The sequence below is a fragment of the Pinus tabuliformis genome, chromosome 7 (assembly GCF_031772625.1).
Source record: "Pinus tabuliformis cultivar Carrire ecotype Pingquan chromosome 7, CPIR1, whole genome shotgun sequence".
Taxonomy (NCBI): Eukaryota; Viridiplantae; Streptophyta; class Pinopsida; order Pinales; family Pinaceae; genus Pinus; species Pinus tabuliformis.
In genome coordinates this window covers 316,060,942-316,081,889 of record NC_142293.1, presented here as the reverse complement: position 1 = coordinate 316,081,889, position 20,948 = coordinate 316,060,942, and the positions used below count along the sequence as shown (strand labels likewise).

The 20,948-nt window shown below is 36.1% G+C and overlaps 1 protein-coding gene across 2 annotated transcripts; it reads right to left on the bottom strand.

The window, feature by feature from the left end:
- Positions 1 to 17,399: 17,399 nt before the first annotated feature.
- On the bottom strand, positions 17,400 to 18,551 carry LOC149247191 (uncharacterized). Of its 2 annotated transcripts, XM_089455833.1 has the most exons (3): positions 17,989 to 18,551; positions 17,824 to 17,898; positions 17,400 to 17,701 (listed from the first exon to the last, which is right to left on the bottom strand). In XM_089455833.1, exons 1-3 carry the CDS (start codon positions 18,494 to 18,496, stop codon positions 17,571 to 17,573), a joined length of 714 nt encoding a protein of 237 aa, XP_089311959.1. In that variant the 5' UTR covers positions 18,497 to 18,551; the 3' UTR covers positions 17,400 to 17,570. The 2 variants fall into 2 exon arrangements, with proteins under 2 accessions (XP_089311959.1, XP_089311958.1); XM_089455832.1 differs by having other exon boundaries at positions 17,400 to 17,898.
- Between the last annotated feature and the right edge of the window lie 2,397 nt (positions 18,552 to 20,948).

The window sequence follows — 20,948 nt, the reverse complement described above, 5'->3', positions numbered from 1 at the left end:
TATTGAGTGTTTTTTGTTTTACATGGAAACCACTGTAATGCTGTAAACTCTTGCCAATGTTTGTTCCTTTCGAACTTTAAAAGTCCTCAAAAAAGATTTATTTACCCATTGGGTCCGCCCTTTGGGTCACTGTCGCCTATTGCAGATGGCCCTGTCCCCTTTTTCCCTTCATATTTTTTCAATATGGTGAAAACCTTAAAAAACATGAAAAACAGGACTTTGTTGACCTAAAAACATATATATTTATTTCACCTCTAAAACACATCGAGTCGGGACTTCATCACTATCGACGTTGCCAAGGTTCCTATGTATTTCGTTAAATAACAAAACATATGAAGAATGCATTACAAAATGCTTGGGCGAGGACTTGAAATACTATGGAATATCATTCACAATGCCGTTGAGTTTGACCTTATTACATCACACATAGGAATATGTAAAGGCCCACCCCCCTTAGTCAACACCGATGCGATAATGCGATGCAATCTGATCGCAATCGAATATTGCTACATGTAAAGGCCCCGCCACTTTGGTCTTCTCGATCTGCGATCCACCGATGTGATTTGGGTCGTTGATCCGCGTATGCGATCGAAGGTCCTCATTTAATCACTGATCACCATCACCATTGCCCCATGGTTTGTGCCGATTTGCCTCTGCCGATGCGACCCACCGATTAAATTTGGGTTGTTGATTGGCCAGATCTAATGGTTGTTGTGCCTTCTCACTTTAAGCTTGTGATTTTGGAATTTTAATGGTTTTCAAGCATTTCCTGCCTCTCGATAGTGTATTTCCTCCCCTTTAAGGGCTTTCCTCCTTTAACCATTTTGATTTTGAACGAACCTTAAGAGGATTTTGAAGAATTTTGGGGCACACTTGGATCCTTTGGGATAATTCTTAAGCAAGTTTGGAAACTTTTAGGACATATATGGATCCATTTTTGAGCCGTTTGCCTCCAAGGCTAACATTGGCTCCTTTTAGGGATGAAAGCCTCCCTGTGAGGTTTCAAGAACTGCAGATGAATGCCTTTCCTATAAAAACAAAAATGAAATCTTCCTTCTAGTGTTCCATTGGGCATGGAGTCTTTTTAGCATAAAAATAAAAACTGAAAGAAAAACATATTTACAATACCAAGGCTTTAAGGCCTTAAATGAAATAGAGTTTCGAGAACTGCCCATTTACTGGGCTACCAAATGCATCTTCTCCTTCCAGATTGTGTAGGATGAATGTATTGTTGTGCCGAACTTGAGCAATGACAAAAGGACTTGTCCACAAGGAGTCAAACATGCCATGATTACCTCTCTTTTCTTTAAATACATCCCATTTAAGTACCCAATCACCAACTTGGAACTTGTCCACTTTTGCCTTCCTGTCAAAAGTTTCTTTGATTGCCTTTTGATGAGCCTTTGATTTCTCAACTAGTTGCTCTCTTATCTGATGTAGTTCAACTAGGTTATTCATTCTTCTTACCATATCATTCTCTTCATCATGTTCTTCTTGTAAGAAATTAGCCACAGGGAGGATGAGATGTATTGGGAAAACAACATCAGCACCATAAACTAGTTTGAATGGAGAATTACCTATGGACTTTTTGATGGTAACTTGGTCAGCCCATAGTGCAAACTTCAGCTTGGAATCCTAGCTCTTTTTGTTTTCCTCTAACAGCTTTTTGATTACCCTTACTAGGCTCTTATTAGATGATTCCATCAGGCCATTGCCTTGAGGATAATATGAGGTAGAATGCACCACTTGAATGCCCATGGATTCAATCATGTCCATCAATTCTTTTGCCTTGAACACTGTTGCATTATCAGTGACTAGTTTGGTTGGGCAACCAAATCTAGTGAAAATATTCTCATTCAAGAACTTTATGACAACTTGATGACTGGCATTCTTAGTGGGTATAGCTTCAATCCACTTGGTAAAATAATCAGTGGCTACTAATATCCATTTGTGTTGGCCACTGGAATGTGGGTTGATCTCACTTATAAAGTCCAAGCCCCACTGCTGGAAGGGACCATTGACATGTATTGGCTTTAAGGGCAGAGATTTTAGCTACTGTCTTCCTGCAAACCTCTAACATTTGTCACAAGATTTTACAAAATAAAACACATTAGAGAACAAAGTAGGCCAACAATATCCAGCCCTTAATATTTTGTGAGCTATGGTTTTCCAATAATGATGTCCTCCACAAATGCTAGAATGAAACTGGTGTATGAACTCTAGAGATTCTTCTTTATCTAGACACCTCAAGAGGATTTCTGATGGGTCTTTCCAATAAAGTAGATTTTCATTAGTGTAGAATTTGGTTGATATGAGTTTAATGGCATGAGCTTGACTTGAGCTAAGTCCTAGAGGGATTTCTAGCTTTTGCAAAAAATGAACTACGTTGTAATACCATTCACATGTGAATATATCAACCAAAGACTGATCTTGCTTTTGCTCTTCTATTTCTCCCTTTGCTTGCTCATAATCTGAATTCAGACCCATGGAATTTATATCTAACAAGCTACAATTTTCCTTAGCCATAAGTTTAGCCAAGCCTTGGCCTTTGACGAGCTTTGTGGGCTTCACCTCTACGTTAAACTCTATGAATTTTGCAATCCATTTAGCTCTCTTCCCATCAATATTTGGCTGAGTTAAGACATCCTTTACTGAGGCTGAAGGTACATATGGAACTACTTTGGAATGCAGAATATAAATTTTGAATGCCTTTAAAGACTTTATGTAAGCATAAGCTTCTTTTTCGATAAGGTCATACCTTAGTTCAACATCCCTTAAAGTTTTGCTAAAAAAGGCCACAAGGTGATCTATGCTTTCATCATTTTCCTACAACAGAACTGCTGCAAGTGTATCATAAGAGGCAAAAGAGAAGATACAAAACTCATTAATTTTATCTGGCCTGATTAGATTGGGAGCTTCCATGATAGCTTGCTTGATGGCCTCAAAAGGGTTTCTTGAACCATCTATCCATTTTATTTCTACTCCTTTCTTCAGCACGGAACAAGCTCTGCAAAGTTTGGAATGAACCTCCTTATGAAGTTAATCTTACCAAAGAAGGATTGAATGTCCCTTTTTGACCCTGGGATGGACAATGTCTGAATGGCTTGAACCCTGGCTAGATTAATCTTCACACCTTCAGCAGAAACAATATGTCCTAGAAGATTGCGTTCTTCTAGAGAAAACTATGACTTCTTTGGGTTGACTGAAATTCAAAACTATCTGCACTTTAGGAAGACCTTCTTCAAATGTTGTAAATGGTCTTTGTGGCTGCTGGAGAAAACTATTATTTCATCAAGATAAATAAGGACAAACTTGTCCTTCTCTCCCACAAAGGCTATGTCCATGGCCCTCTGGAAAGTAGCCCCAACATTCATCAGTCCAAAAGGCATCTTTGAGTACATGAAAGTGCCCCAAGGAGTAGTGAAGGCAGTCTTTTTCCTGATCTTCAGGGTTTACAACAATCTGATTGTAACCTGAAAATCCATCTAATAAAGACATGACTCTAGCCTCTAAAACTCTTTGCAGCAAGTGTTCCATATTGGGCAGGGGATAGTTATCTTTTTTAGAGCACTTGTTCAGATTTCTGAAGTCGACACAAAGTCTGATTTCTCCCATTTTTTTTCTTAACACCACAAGGTTGGCTATCCACTTTGAATACCTTAGGGGGACTATGATTTTGGCATCCAATAGTTTCTTGATTTCTTTATCAATCAAAGGCAACAAGAGAGGGCTGATAGGTCTTAATTTTTCCCTAAAAGGTATGGTTTTCTGTTCCAACGGGATCTTATGTTGAATGATGTCTGCATCATAGGTTTTAAGATCATTGTATTCCTAGGAAAAAATGTCAGTGAATTGCTTCATTAGGGTGCAATACTCAGAATTTCGGGCAGAGGACAGATGCGTGGATAGATTTACATTTTTTTGATGGGCTGGGCATGCTATAATATGTTTACGGACGACAGACTCATTCTTTGTTTTTGCCAAATTATAGGGCACATCATTATGATCGAAAAGCCTCTCTAGAGGCACCAATCCTTTTGGTATGTAGTTGTTGGGCAGCTATATGATGCTTCTTTGGCTGATCTCGCTTTTTAGCTTGGGCTGGCTGCATTCTTCCATGGTTTCATTTTCTTGATCAATGCGTGTTTCAAAAAATTCCCCAACGACTTGCAAAAACCTGTTAATTTCATCATGATCTTAAAAAACCCTCCAATATTTGACATTGTCAAGCAGAGACAGTCTGTATTTTACCTGAACTTCATATGCCAATTTAGGAGGCAACGGAGGAATAAACATGCTAACAGAGACAGCAAGGGAATCGACAAGCTGGTTCCTCATTCTTGGAATATAAGAAATGTTGAAATTTCTGAAAGAGTCCTTGAGCCTCCATACTTCATCTCTGTATGCCTTTAGCCAAGGATGCTTAGCTTGGAATGCTTTATTTACCTGTTGAATAATGAGGTTTGCGTCTCCAAGCACTTTCAGGCCTTTGATACCCATTTCTTTAGCAGCACTCAAGCACAAAATTAAAGCTTCATATTCCATGATGTTGTTTGTGACCTAAAAGGCTAATTTGAAAGATAAATGAATGTATTCCTATGTTGGGGACACAAGGACCACACCTGCCCCTGCAGCTTCTTTAAAGAAAGCTCCATCAAAAAACATATCCGAAATCTGTGGGTTTTCTTCCTAGTGATCTGGAAAACTGGTTTCCTGAGCTGCATGGAGGCCAACTGCGATTCTTCAATATGAAGGATACAAGCTCCAAAATCAGTGTGAATAGCATATATGGGATGATTGGTGGGATTCTTCTCATTGCTGATTATATAAGCTAATTGCACCTCTCTGTATAATCTCTTACTCTCACCTTCGAAAACTGGGGTAGTAGCATAGGATAGATCATTTTGTAATGATCCACCTAATCTCTTGATCCAACCTCTAGAAAGTAACATGCCAAACTTGGGAGCTACATCTGCTACCACAATGTCCATCATCATGCTTTTCATAGGCAGCTAAGACAAAGTGATGGCTAGGTCCTTGATTAACCGGAACCTTAGACATTTCACTTTTCTAGAGTCAAAAGAAAACAGGTCATGATAAGGCTTGGTGATGTCAAGACCCAACTCATCCATGACAGCCTTGGGCATTAGATTATGGATGGCTACAATGTCCAAAAGGTAGTTGTGAAGGACTTTATCATGAATAGTGAGAGAGACATAGAATGATGGGGAGCTATCTTCATAGTTTCCAATCATTGGGCTGAGGATAACAGCTGTATTGTCATCTTACAGATTTACATAGTCAGTGGAGGCTTGGATGGCTTTAGGTTCAAGGACCTCGAGGATGGGTCTTTTGAAGGACTCATTCTTCACTAGTTCAATCAAAGGCATAGGTATTCTTAGCTTATGAATTTCTAATTGAAAACTAAAAGGAGAAGGGGACTTGTTGAGGCCTTTTACTTCATGAGCTGGAGCTTTGAGGATGATGGGATCAACTGCCAGTTGTTTTTGCTTATTAGCTTGCGGTACTGTAGGGACAACAACTCTTTGAACAAGATTTTCCTTTGCATTATTTATCTTTGACCTTAAATAATATCTTTGCTGATCTACAGCTTGTAGAATAGCTTCACCATCCCATTCTTGGCTGATCTGATCATTCATAATGACTTTTCATATGCAGTTGAGGTCAAAAAGGTAGCATTGCCTTTGTCTTCTAGACAATGGATCTCATAATCTTCTTTGAACTGGTCTTCTTCCATGACTGCATTCTCAAAAGGAGCCTTCACTTTTTGGTCTTCATTTGCATTTTTGTTTCTTTGCAAAATCTGCAACTGCTCATTCGTTCTTCTCTATGGATTTGGATTTGGATTTCTTGGGGAAAAGGTATTAGGCATTCTTCCTTTTCCAGGTTGCTTCTCAACCTTCAATTTAGAGATTTCAGAGGCTAACGACTTGATAATTTTGGTCATTTTATCTATCTTAGGATCAGAGGATGATGAAGACTCGCCCCTCTGTCTTCTTCTATCAACATTTCCATTGAGTTTCTCTACAACCATGATGTTTGATTCCACTTCCAAGGCTGCGTCCTGCATGTTAGCTAAAGTAGGACATCACCTCTCTCTCAACAATAGGCAGAAGTTAGAATCAAAATCACTGGCATAGGTGAGTTTAGCAGAGGTAGTAGTGGGTTTTACTTTAGCTGGAATCTTACTATACATACGGTTAAACCTTTTATTGAAATCAGACAACAACCCACTATTTTCTCTCTTTAAGTTGCCAAACTCAGTGTGGTAATAGAGGAGGTCCTTTTTACCCCCCCAATGATTTAGGAATGCATCATCTAAAGCTTCAATATCTGCTATAGATTTGGGGGTTAGTTTTCTAAACCATTTTCTAGCCTCTCCATCTAGGCCTTGGACAAAGACTCTCATCCACACATCATCTTCACTAATGTCCAAATTATTAGCATAGCTATAGAATGACTCAAGATGTTCTTTAGCAGTAACATCTTTAGTTCCAATGAACTTAGGCCTATATTTCTGATACTCTCCAGTAGGCATGGCATTCAAAGGAGTGGGGAGTATTATTGGTCCATACCTAGTAGCTATGATTCTTTCCATTTTGGTAGGTGCTTGTGGACTTGCCATAGCTGTGGTAGCTAAAAGAGTACTGGCAGTCTGAATGATAGAGGGCTGAGAAGTGACTGACAGGACTAAAGGAGTATGATGGATAGGAGGTGAGGTTTCCTTTGGGCTTAAAGCAAAAGGAGAACCTAAAGGATAAGGAGCTTTATGAATCTCTAAGAGTTTTTCTTCACTACTAGTATTACATGCTATACTCTCAACATGTATTTGTTCTATTACAAGCCTTTCTTGAAGAGATATAGGAGATTGTTTAGGTTTACCTGAACTTGATGCTCCTTTCTGCAATACCTTTCTCTCTTTGATGATTTTTTAGGATCAGGTACTGGGTCAGCGTGTAGCTTTTGAGGATTTCTCTGAGTATGCCTCACAAACTGAGCCAGAACTATGAAGTGGAGTCGCCAAGAGGTTCGACCTCCAGTAGAGTCGCCAGATAGATGATTAGAACCAAAAATGTGCCCAGACTTTTTCTATCATCAAAGTTGGATCTGTGTCATTTCTCAGGGAAGCTGAGCTTCAGTTTCCTTTCCTTGGAAATGGCGCCAATTATGTTAACACTCTAGGAAACTCTCCTAGGTTGTAAATCAGAGATCTCTGGTAACATGTAATCTTCAATATTGTTCTCTGAACTATTGAAATAAATGATGGTTTGGATCAAGTTAGATAACCATTTCAGCTCTATTCTTAGTCAAGACATGCATGAACACCCTTAACACCACAAGGCTTTAGACCACAAATGCCCAATAGTTTGTAGATTTAATGGATAGATAGAGAATACTGATAGTACCAGTAGATTGCATACATGAACATATATGAATGGCTAGCTACAGGCAGCAAATGAACTTACTGACTATATTGGCAGATGCATATATAATAACACATATAAATGGCTAGCTACAGGCAACAAAGAAGCTTACTAATCTAATTTATCAAAGCAGAGATAAGATGACAGTTATCTGGCCTTACACACACAAAAAACCTGAACAAACTATTCAAGTGCAAGCATAGAACAGCATAAAGGGAATGGACATTGAACATATAATGGAAAAAGAAGCTTATATTTATTAAGATGAAGATGAGAAGCTTGAATAGATAGAGGAGGAATAATCTCCTAAATTTGAACCCTTGTTACATCTAGTTTTCTACCTTTTATAGGTCCTTTACAATGCTGCTGAGCTCTCTAGAAGGCTCAGAGGTTTTTCTCTTTCTGACAGAGGAATAACTGCATTCAGATATTTTGGGTGCACTGGCAGGGAGTTCTCTCTTGACATAGATTCCCACAATCTCTTCTGTTGATTTCATCTGTGTCGCACTTTGCTGCTCCATGATGTATCTAATTCGGGCTGTGTTGTGCTGTAGATGCCCATGATATTTCTGTTTCAGGCTAGTTGGGAATGCTTTGTTGTGCTTTAGATGCCTCTCGACCTCGGTTTCTCTTCAAACTGTTTAATACTAAGTGTTTTTTGTTTTACACAGAAACCACTGTAATGTTGTAAACTCCTACCAATGTTTGTTCCTTTCAAACTTTAAAAGTCCTCAAAAATGATTTATTTACCCATCGGGTCTTCCCTTTGGGTTGTTTTCGCCTATCATAGATGGACAAGTCCCTTTGTTCCCTTTGTATTTTTGCATTATGGTGAAAACCTTAAAAAACATGAAAAACCGGCCTTTGTGGACCTAAAAACATATATATTTCACCTCTGGAACACATCGGGTCCAGACTTCATTGCTATCGGTGCTGCCAAGATTCCTTTGTATTTCGTTAAATAACGAAATATATGAAGAATGCATTACAAAATGCTTGGGCACAGACTTGAAATATTATGGAATATCGTTCACAATGCCATCGAGTCCGGCCTTATCACATCGCACATAGGAATATGTAAAGGCCTTGCCCCTTTGGTCAGCACCGATGTGATAATGCGATGCGATCTGATCGCAATCGCATATTGCTATATGTACAGGCCCCACCCCTTTGGTTTTCTCAATCTGCGATCCATCGATATGATTTGGGCCATTAATCTGCGTATGCGATTGATGGTCCTCATTTAATCACCGGTCACCATTGCCATCATCCCATGGTCTGTGTTGATTTGCCTCCGCCGATGTAACCTGCCGATTAGATCTGGGCCGTTGATCGGCCAGATCTAACGGTTGCTCTGCTTTCTCACTTTAAGCCTATGATTTTGGAATTTTAATGGTTTTCAAGCGTTTCCTGCCTCTCGATAGTGTATTTCCTCCCCTTTAAGGGCTTTCCTCCTTCAACCATTTTGCTTTCGAACGACCCTTAAGAGGATTTTGAAGAATTTTTGGGCATACTTGGTTCCTTTGGGATAATTCTTAAGCAAGTTTGGAGACTTTAAGGACATATATGGATCCATTTTTGGGTCGTTTTCCTCCAAGGCTAACAGTAACATTATTGGCAGGGATTTTGAGTGACAAGAAATTCAACAATCACATGTCATTTTCTGCTAACATTGCTATTAGAGTTTTCTTCACTTTCATGGCATATTCCAAGAATGTAATCAATCATCTCTATAGGTTCCAGGTTCCAAAAGCATGGGGCCTCACAAATGAACAATTCAGAAGGATCAAGGCCACTTTTCGCTTCACATACCCCCTAGATTTGAGATCAATCTTTTGGGAGGGGATCCCAGTGGCCATCGAGTTCCCAAAGTGGAGTTTGTGAGTCACACAAAAACTAAAAATGATGATGGATCTCCCAAAGGTGGAGTTTTCTTATGAGGTCTCCAAGAGGAGATTCTGGTAGAAGTATGAGGGTTTGCAAAATTACAACAATGACAAGGCTTTTCTAGTGGTGAAGAATTGTTTTTCTCTAAGGCTCCAATTATAGTGGCCATTTATAGACATTGCTACATTCCCTATTCTCCAAATATGGACAAAAATCCCATGTTCTTTATTTACCATAATAATATTTATTATTGTGGCTATGGACACAATTTTTTCATTTGTTTTCATGATCTTACTACTATGTGGATTGATAGGGATGAGCGATTACATATGCACTAGAGGTATGTAGCTTGGCATGCCCAAATCAAGGTGTTCTATGGTTTTTTTATGGATTACCCTCCCCATGCGCACCCCTCCACCTTCTTGCATGCACTTTTGGTTGGGAGTTTGAGGGTGCAACTCCTTTGATCTTAGATCCTTGGTTATCTTTTATAGATATTTAAGTTTCTTCAACTCACTATGAGTTTTGTCTCCCCATCTTGCATTATTGCATGGAGATAGGAGTAGATCTGAAGGAAAGACCCCTTATTTTTCCTCTAATAGGGGTGGTGGATAGTCTAGAAAATTAGAGCCATAAAGAAAGGCTGAAGGTTTTTGTTAATATCTTCAAAGGGATAAAGTGGTGAATCCATAGTAGATCTTGGAGAAGCACTTTGGGATTCTTGTATCCCTGCATCATCGTATATTCGAAGGTAAATAGATGTTGGACATATTATAATTGAAATAATATAGTATACCCTAGAATTCTTCCATCATCTTGTTGGTTAGGCTAAATGGGGGTGTAGTGGGTTCCAAAGAGCTAGCTTCTTCATCTTCATACAAAGATGCATATAAAGGGACCCATTCTAATGGTACAAGATCCATCCATTTCAAGTCCATATATTGTTGAAAAATCATATCAAATGTTAGCATTGGAAGTAAACATTAAAAAGGTAAATCTTCTCTTCTATTTCTTCCATCAAGGGATGCCATTTGTAATTTTAATGCATTTTTGTTAAGGTTAGAGGTACTACATGAGTGGATTTTTACACCATGGACAAAAATTTGTGACATTTATCTATGTAATATTGTTTCCATGACTAGCCCCATGGGCCATTATGTTGCAATGGGCGTAGCGCGGGTGGGGGAGCAGTATCCCGCCTTCTAGGGGGTTTGCAAGGGGGTGGTAGCCTCCCTGTACAGGGTCTAGGGGAGCACCTTTGGATATATACATATATATCTATCTATCTAAATACACACACACACACACACACACATATAGATATATGTATGTATATGTATATGTATACATGCATACATACATACATACATACATACATACATACATACATACATACATACATACATACATACATACATATATATATATATATATATATATATATATATATATATATATATATATATATATATATATAGATATATATATATATATATATATATTATTTTTTTAATGCAAACCCAATAATGGTTGGGCAGGCCCAAGGATAGTAGGTGGACATATCCATGGTTTTGCACATGTTTTTTCGTGATGTTGATTTTTGGCATGATGATTTTTCCCATGGTATTTTGCAGAACCGGTCAAGGGAACTATGAATGTGTTCTAATATAGGGTAATGGATTAGGGCTTATGATTGCTTCGACATGTATATAGTTTATTTTAAAACTGAAAGGAACATAATGAAAAACCAATTTGGTTTTCCTAGTTTAGGTTCCAGGAGAAAATCTTTATGTATAATTTATGTTCAGACTATTGTATATTTTTCTTTTTTAAGAATCTCTTTGTAGGTAAATTTTGTACAAGTTTAAAACCTACATAATCTTTGTTCCAAAGGCTTTTTTCCTGGTAAAGTTTGATTCCCAAGAAGATATAAAGTCTTGCAAGAAGGGCCTTGATTTAGGGGATAAGAATGACTCTTCATCACTCCATGGTGTTCAAAATTTGATTCTTCGAAAATGGTGGTAACATAGATGCTAGTCTAGGTAAAGTTTCCAAATATTCCTCTTCAATTTTGGCATCACAAGTCACTAGAGGACATCAGAAATAATTTGGGTACTTTTAAAAATGTAGAAAATGAAAGAATGTAGCAAGGATTATTTTCCTTTGCTCATATATGCGTAGAAATAGACTTAAGCAAAGGTATGCCTAGCTTCATTCTGCTAAAACATAAATCCTCTCAATGGATCCAAACTTTGGATTATGAAAACATAACCTTTAGATTTCATACATGCTTTCGAATAGGATATTTACAATATTATTGTCCACAAGCTTAAAAACCCCCAAAAACGAAAAATGGGTAGGCATAGAAAACAAAAGGTTGGTAGCCTTTTGATCCCACTTTTTAGGAGGATGAAGACAAGTAAATCAAGGAGGACCCTCCAATACAATATGCTATGAACACTTAAAATCTTGATGAACATGCACAACTTATGTAGAATGTTCAAGAAATAGAACTGATCTATGCATTGGAACACGCAAGAATTGTGGCACACAAATAGGATGGGTTGGTGGGAAAAAAGAGAGTCCATGTATCATAAAGTTTGGATTTTGATAAAGAACCAACCCCTATGGTGACTGTGTTTGAGTTGGAAGTTGTTCCTATTGACTTATCTACAGGGGTATGGCAGAAAGTCCAAAGAAAGAAAGCAAAGAAAGACAAGTTGAGTGACTATTATAACGCTTAACTTCTATTTTGTATTATTTTATTTTTAGAGCCGCGAGGTTGTTATTTGCTCTCACAAGACTCCAATCTTGCATATATCAAATTATTTCAAGCATAGACAAAATGTAATTTTGTTCCTTTTTTAAGTTGCAATAAAATTATAGTTTTTTTTTGGGGAAATGAAAATATTTATAACAAATGCAAATCATGCATTTTGAATATATACATGAAATATTTTTTTTAAAGGAGAATATACTTTTAATATAAAAAATTTACAATAATAAATACTACTGATATATTTAAAAAAATAAAATTAATTTGACTTTTTAATAAAAAATATTTAATTAAAATTAAAATTAAGATGAAAAATGTATATTAAATTATAAATAAATATATGAAAATTCTGAATATTTTGAAATTATTTTTAATTATAAGTTTTATATTACTATATAATTAAATGATTACACAAAGTTCACTCATATCAAAGAATATCTCAATAGTTAAAGAAAGAAATTTAATTTAATTTAATTTAATGAATTTATTTTTAATAATAATATATTGGTGATGATGATAATGATTAACATCCACTAAGACTAATATGGTCTATCGAACCCTAAGAAAGTAATATATTACTTGATGTTTTTGAACAATTTATTTTTTATGATAAAAAAGAAGGTAGAGAAACATTACTAGGTCACTCAAGTGTTGTTGACCTAACAAGTCAAGACGGTTGATAGTGTGGTAAAGATTTTGAAAATTAGAACACATGTGAGTAAAAGAGAGACAATCTAAGAAAAAAAAAATTCATCTCCAACCCTCTTAGTATTGCAAATGTGAGAAACTCTTTTGTCCCAAGGTGTTTTTGGGAATTAAACAACGTCCAATTTAACTTTAAAGCTTGTGAGAATTAGTTCATATTTGATAATGCTCATTTTATTCTTAGCATTGCTCAAGAAAAAATGATAACTATGGTTTTAGAGATTGGGGTTGATCACTTCCATATAATACCTTAGCTTCCTTTTTCCCTCTAACTCCTTATTGTACCACAACTTATCCTTAAATTTGAAAGTAACAATATTTTTAATATTATCCTTATTCTTCAAGATGATTGCCTCCTTTTCCCCAATGGTATAACCTTATTTAAAATTAATTAAATAATCTATAATCTATAAAATATAAAATATTATTTTCCAAATTATATTTTGTTTTTATAATAGAGATTTCTTAATTAATTTTGAATATATTTTGATGAAATAAAAATGATATTTAATTATTTTTTGTTGATAAAAGCACCGATTTTATATTATTGATGATAAAACAAGTACATATTGATTGTCATCATCTCCTCTTACCTCATTCTGACCAGATTTGTTGGTGAGGAGAGCTGGAATATACAACATAAGGTTTCCCAATTTGCACCTTATTTCTGAAGGGTTTCTCAACCATTTAAGCTAAAAAAATGATAAAATTAAGACACAACATATCACATTCATTTCAAGGTGGTGGATGCAATGGATGCATATTTGCATGAGCTAGATGCTCCCTTTGAATTTTCTAGTCATGCTGGTGAAATTCAATATGCTCCATTCGATCTTAATTCTCACACAGACGATCATGAATTTTGTTGCCTTCAAAGGACATGTACTAATTGCTCCAGAATTTCCTCTTGGGTAAATTGAATGTCATTCCAATAGGAAACATTATCGTTGTGTTCGTCGTACCTATGGTCCCAAAGGAAGTATAGGTTGGCCTAGATCCTTCAAAGTTGTTCAAAAATGGAGTCTAAGGAGGTGGCCTGAACTACTTAGTCGAGGGGCATCAAAAGAATTTGAGAGAGCTCCTCCTCTCTATCCAAGCTAGCTAAATGTGCCTTACGGAGGAAGAGTCACCACTACCTCTATTATTGGTACGTCCACACTAGCCACCCCCTTGTCGGGGTCTTCCTCACTATCTTTACATACTTGCAGGTAGAACAACACCACATTCCCATAGGTATTGACACTCACCACTTCCTTGCCCAGTACCTTCCACCCACCATGAAACTGCACACCTTCCTAGAATCAGGTGATGGGAATCACTTGACCAATTGTAGGCCACCCCTGACCACCCAACACCACAAAGATAATTCAACCTCTCACATACATCTAATCACAATGACCATACAGTATAATGGACACAATTCAATAATGAAGGCCCCTCAAGCCACAAGAGATCTTTAGCCTTGACACTCCCACCCTGATAACATACACAGGCTCTATTCCTCTTCCCCATAAGACCCCAATACACAAAAACCCTATACTAAGTGAGACTACTATCACAGGGGCGAGATACAAGTGCTCACCAATGGAAACTTGAAGGCACATAGTTCTCCTCACAAGGGACATAGACGCCAGGAAGATTACACTAACTACCTCCCCACCCCACTAATACCCATAATAACTCACACAGAATGCAAACTTCCTCATTGAGTAGTTGTCTAGCTTGGCCCAACAAAGACACCATTCCCCTTGAATGATAAACGAAAAACTAACAATAGAGCATAAAATGAAAACAACCTGCAGACACTAGACCAGGTGATAGAGCATTACCCGAACTTACTGGATGGCGAATTTCTATTGATGTAGCACCTTGGAAACCAACAGGTGGAGACGTCAGAGACCAAAGAAGATACATACAACTATCCACACAAATTTCACTACTTGTGGCATCCGTGGATCCCAAACGAATACGTGGACACAAAACCAAACACATAGGATGATTGCAACCACTGGCAGCTTACCACCCGACCTTTTGGCTTACGCCAAAGACATAACCTGTGAACACAATCGTTACCCTTCTACTCCCCATTTGTTCTCATCGCTCGCCACAGACACACTAAGGTCTTCCTCCTCCAAAGCAAGCATTAAAACCTCCCTCTTTCTTGAGACTTCCATTGATGCGCCAAGAGCCCCCCATCTTGTCGCATTAAACCATGCATGGTGAACAACTGGATGATGGTAGGGATCCCAAGGCCCCCTCTATTGCATGTTGATCATGCCCATCACGGGAAAAAATAAATTTAATTAAAAATTAATAAAAATGTTTTTAATTAAATAATTAAAAATATTATTTTATTTGATTCAATCATATATTATTTTAAAATATTAATTTAAGTATAGTAAATATGTATTACTTTAAATTAGGTTTTATAAAATACTGAAAGGGATTAAATTTCTTAAATCTATTTTTTAATCATTTAATTCCATATCATATATTATTTGCTTAATATTAAATGATAAAAATATAGATGTTAAGAAATTTGATCCCTCTAGTGGCTCTTTACAACCCAGTATAGAGGGAGGTGTGAAAAACTGAATGTTTGCACATTTATATGACAACTCAATTAAAAAATAATAAAAAGTTAAAACTAATATAGATATGAGTATGGGGAGATGTTATAGTGTCTATAAATAAGTGTAAACATTTAAATGCTAGCTTAATTAATAAAAATGAAAATAAAACAATTGATAAAAAATATTTTAATTTATTTTAATTTTAAATTTATTGAATTTAAATCATCTTAATTATAATTATAAAAAATAAACATATATAATTTTGTTTTTAAATTTTGAATTTATTCAATTATGTCAAAAATTTCTTTTAAAATTTCAATTTGTTTAAAATAAAATCTAAAATGAAAAAATAAAAAATTGGTTTTGAAATATTTAAATTTCAACCCTATTATACTTTAGATGTATTTCTTTTTCTATATATATTTTTGTAATTTTACATCAATATAAAGTTTTCATTTGTAATATACCTATTGTGATTAACCCCACGTAAGGTAATTTTAAATTACCAATCAGTTAATCAAACCTGCGTAAAAGTAATTTTAAATTACATATCAGTTACAACTAATTCTTGGCATTGGTTAAATGGATCAGCGAGCACCCTAACAGGGGAACAAGAAGAAGGTGGATGGAGAATGGTGTGCTGGAGAGACAGGCAGAGTGTGTGAGAGAGAAAAGGGGAAAGACCCTGAAAAGGACTACGTCTGGTAAGGACCAGATAGTCAAGCACAGAGTGCTGGTTTACTGAGGATTGTGATCCGGTAAACAGAAGCTTGGGGGGAGACTCAAGTCTTGGAGGACTGGTCTCACGGTTGGGAGGAAAACAAGCTTCACACAAGGATTGACTGAAGGCTGTTCCAGATTTCATCTTACCAGCAGGAAACCAGGTAAGTAACGGAACCCATTCAAGTCTGGATATCTGTGAAGCTGGAAAATTAACTGTGATTATCTGCATCATTTTTATAGATAGTCTATGGTTAAACTGTGGTAGAAAGACGGTCTAGGGTCTAAACTGAGTCAATATCTGTAATGTTAGAGATAGTGGGTACACGTAACTGGTACAGATTATTGATAGCCTGTATGGCAAGTTAAGTAGTGACGTACTGTAAAGATCTTGTATTCAGTTACAGTTATTCGCTGCAAAATGCCAGTAGACAGTGAAGATGTGAACGAAAATCTTACGCGATATCATTGTTATGATATAAAGCCAAAGATGAAATAGTTGAAACATTGAGCGAAGAAAGAGAAGCCTTTACGGTGTGACGGTAATATCAAGAAAAGAATACAGTGACCCGTGGAGTAAATGAAACGGGCTAATGACAGAATGAGTTTACATCTCGCAGTCATAACCGAGTCAATAGGACCGAAAACCTCATGCAACAATTAGACAGAGAACAAGAGGGTGTCCATACCCTAAGAAACGCATACACTGTCAGCTGAATAGAATACCCTCTTCACTCTTCGAATCATCTGTTAACAGAGTTATTATTAAAATGGTGAGGAAAAACACAGTAATGCGGAACCCCGAGTCGGTATAGTGTACCAAGCGGCTCATATGAAATCAGAACGTTAAAGAAAGGGCTGAGATTATCCTATTATAACCCGGGGTTTGATACCGAGAAAAATATTATCACACATAGAGAAGAATCTAGAACCTGCGGCAGAGCCACAACATTCATTCCGCAATCATTGTGGTAATCTCACTGCATAAAAAGGGTTCGAAAACATAATGCCTGTTCTTTATAACTAGAATCCCAATATTCATATGATGAGCCGAAGAAATGGGAAAGAGCATTCATATGTCAACCTCATAGTCCTTTGCATGAAGGGTTGTCACTGTCGGCCATACATCTATGGTAACAGATGATGGCGCGACAGCATACCCTTCTATGCTAATTCAAACCCTCAGCCAGTTAGCCATGCATCTACGGAACCAGATGTAGGCACGGCGGGGTAACATATGTACATTCCTTCACAGATAATGACGAAATACAATAAGCATTACAGAACTCCATATTACTAAACAGAACATCAAGTCATTATATAACCAAAAGAGGGATACTGTAAACCTCGACTTTCAATCTATATGGGTACAAAAATAAATAGGCCACTGGTCTCGAACCAGGGTTTGTATCCAGTCACAAGTAAGCCATAGTTCCGGCATTTAAATCAAACGAAAGTACATATTCATATGTATAGAGACAATAGAAGTCCGGCCTCAGAAAAGCAGCGATGTTCACCATGGAGGGGAGGGACCCGACTCCTCAAACGGTCCCAGAAGTTCTTGGTACCCAAGTAGGAGGGAGGTCCATTGAGACCTGCGACCAACCGAATGACAATGAGGTTGGGTCGCTGCTCTTGCTCAGAGAAAAACTCTGGCAACCCCAAAAATAAACCGAAAGAATCCAACCGAGAGTCAAACCCTTGTTCAAGTAAATACCTGTGAAAGGCTTGGTGGGCTTCAATAGCTCGGACTCCACGTTACACCAGAGATGCCGGAAGCCGGAGGTGCAACCTGTCAAACCAGAGAAGTAAATTAGGGCTCGGCGTGAATATTCAATGACTATAAACATAACAAGAGCTATTAACTGGTAAGGAAATTCACCTGACCGTTTCAGTAATACCATCTCCGCAGCTAGAAACCCCTCGAACGGTGTATGAGACTGGAGCTGTGTAGTTCTGGGCGCGGAATGAAGGAGCAACCATGGCAGCGAAGAATAAGGAGCAGATACGAATGAAACTGAAGACAAAAGACTCGGAAAATCCGGAGAGCAACCTTTATAAACTTTAATGGGCAGCGGTGGTACGTGGAAGCTCTGACCACCCTCGATTGCATCCGGTGGCTGAGCGCCGTTGATGAGGGCGACATTTTCCAGAAAGCCGGCGCGGGAAAAACCCAGGCTTAGAAACCATGCCCTCATCACATGGCCTGTCAGATATAACATTAAGTCACCGCCAGTTGTCCAATGCTGGAGACGCCAACGAAGGAGTTTGGTACAGCCTCGGTATATACGAGGAATGTGCATAGAGATCTCCAACCATATAGTTAACATATAACCAGATTTATATATTAGTGGTATGGCAGCTGGATACATAACCTGTTCGCCTGCCATGTATACATTGCCTTGGGTCAGGCATGTACGCGATACAATGGCGTTAACAATAATCAGTAATGGATTATTTATTATAAGATGACAACCATGAGTGGGTGCGGTTATATAGTATATAAAAATTTCATTTATAGGTGTATTATAGTGTGTAGGTCGTGACATCATTATTCATGTTATTTTATATGGATGTGAGGTTTATACTTTAGATGTATTTCTTTTTCTATATATATTTTTGTAATTTTACATTAATATAAAGTTTTCTCTATTCTTATTATTTTATATGGATGAGGTTTGAGAATGAAACATTTTTAAAGAATAATGCAATATTATAATTTATAATAATATAATATCAATATTAAAGAAAATACTCCCTATCTTATCTTCCTCACGAAAACAATCCTTGTCCCAATTGAGAGCATGCTATGACCAAGTCTATAAGAATTAAAGAATATTAAAGACATGGTGATGACAAGGTATTTAATGTGTAAGAAGAGGTTAAACAACATGTAAGATACAAGATAAAATTGACTCTTGTCCCAATTGAGAGCATGTTATGACCCAGTATTTAATAATTAAACAATATGAAAGACATTGTTATGACTAGGGATTTAATGTGTAAGAGAGGTTAAACAATATGTAAGATACAAGACTTCCCAAAATTGCTTCAAACTCTAGCCAAAACCATCTTCAAAAGGGGGTTGCATAAAGATTTCATTGGGACATAAAGGAAGAGATGATTTTGTAAAACAAAGATAATATTCAAAATATTATTACCTCAAAATTTAAGGAGAAATTGTGGTGCCATAAGGTGTTAGAGGGGGAAAGGAAATTAAGAAATTATAAGGAATTTATTTTCACTAGTGTAAAGAAAAAATAAACATTGCTAAAATAAGAATATATTCTCTATGAACTTCATAGTGAAATTGAGTGTTGCAAAATTCCAAAACCCATGGGAATGAGAGAGTTTGTCATTTTCTTGACACTAAAAAAAGTAAAGATGAAAATCACTTTCTCTTAAATTGTCCATCAAATGCTCTTATTAAATTTAAATTTCAAAATATTTATCAAATACCCATATTATTAATTTTTAACTCAATTAAACTATGATGATCTTGGAATATTTTTCTTGATATTTATTTTTAATATCTTTTTTTTTAAATATTCTAAATACTATCTTATTAGTATGGATAAACTATTTTTGATGTCATTAAATATTAATCATTATCATATAAATATAAATTTATTTTATATAAGTTAAATTTATTAATTTTTTTTAATATAATAGCTATATATAAGTATATACATAGCTAGCTTATATAATTATAATTATATACCTATCTAAAGGTTAGTAAAAATAGGTAAATTTTATATAAATATAATTATATAAATAAATTTTATGAAAACTATTTTTTCCTATTTGTATATACATTTAAAATAAATATGAACCATGCTACCTTTATGTCAGTTTAAAATAAATACACTTGCTTTGCAAAAATGTTTGCAGGTTGAATCTTGAATCTCTCTATGGCGATGAAACACTTTGTATATGTATTCATTTTTATGATATAAATATATAAACCATATAAATAACTTATAAAAATGTTTGTACCGCTGGTTGAATCTCTCTTTGTAATAAAACTTGCAAAATTGATTAGACGGGTGGTTGAATCTCTCTATAGTGAGAACTTTTTGTTTCTGTTGTTTCTAAGAGAATAACCTACGAGACAACATTGCATGATTGATCTCTAATCAATTTATCTATATATATGTCTGAAGAATGATTCTCCAGAATTTAGTATATTGAATATATATTTCAATGCTGCAGGTTGTGTTTTTATTTACTTATTTATTTTGGTGTTAATTTAAAGTTAACTTAACTTTGTAAGTTTGTTTGGGTTAAAAATGTGTTTTTATTTATTTATTTATTTTGGTGTTAATTTAAAGTTAAATTTGTAAATTTGATTTGGTTATTTTTATTTATATAAGAAATTTTGGAAATATTTAAAATTAAATTAATAAAAATAAAATTCAACAACCAATTTAATTCCGTTCACTCCTTTTTATCGGATTTTAAACCATTTTCAAAATCTACAAACTAACCACTCTACTTCACTTCTCTCCATCATATTTAAACCATTCTCAAAATATGCGATTAAATTAAATTCGGCTAACTTTTTTATTAACTGAACTAGCACTAAAACTCTTCTTTGTAAATGATTTCCATGCAAAATGAAAAAGGCGTGTGGTGACTGAATGATAACTTGATAACTTGCTCTGAAAGACCAGCCAGACTTAGACACAATGATAATTTATATTTCCGATTTATACATGCACAGTCTTATTTCACAAGACAAAAGACGAACGAAAGCCCAGCTGAACTTCACGTTCTTCCCGTCTCCTTACCCTAGTAAGCAACCCAACCCATATCCTCGCTGTTATATGTAATATCACACAA

Coding starts and splice junctions, on each gene's coding strand:
- LOC149247191 (XM_089455832.1), bottom strand. CDS start 18,496: ATGGCAGGCGAACAGGTTATGTATCCAGCTGCCATACCACTAATATAT. Junction 17,899..17,988: donor GGTATTACTGAAACGGTCAG/GTGAATTTCCTT, acceptor CTGGTTTGACAG/GTTGCACCTCCGGCTTCCGG.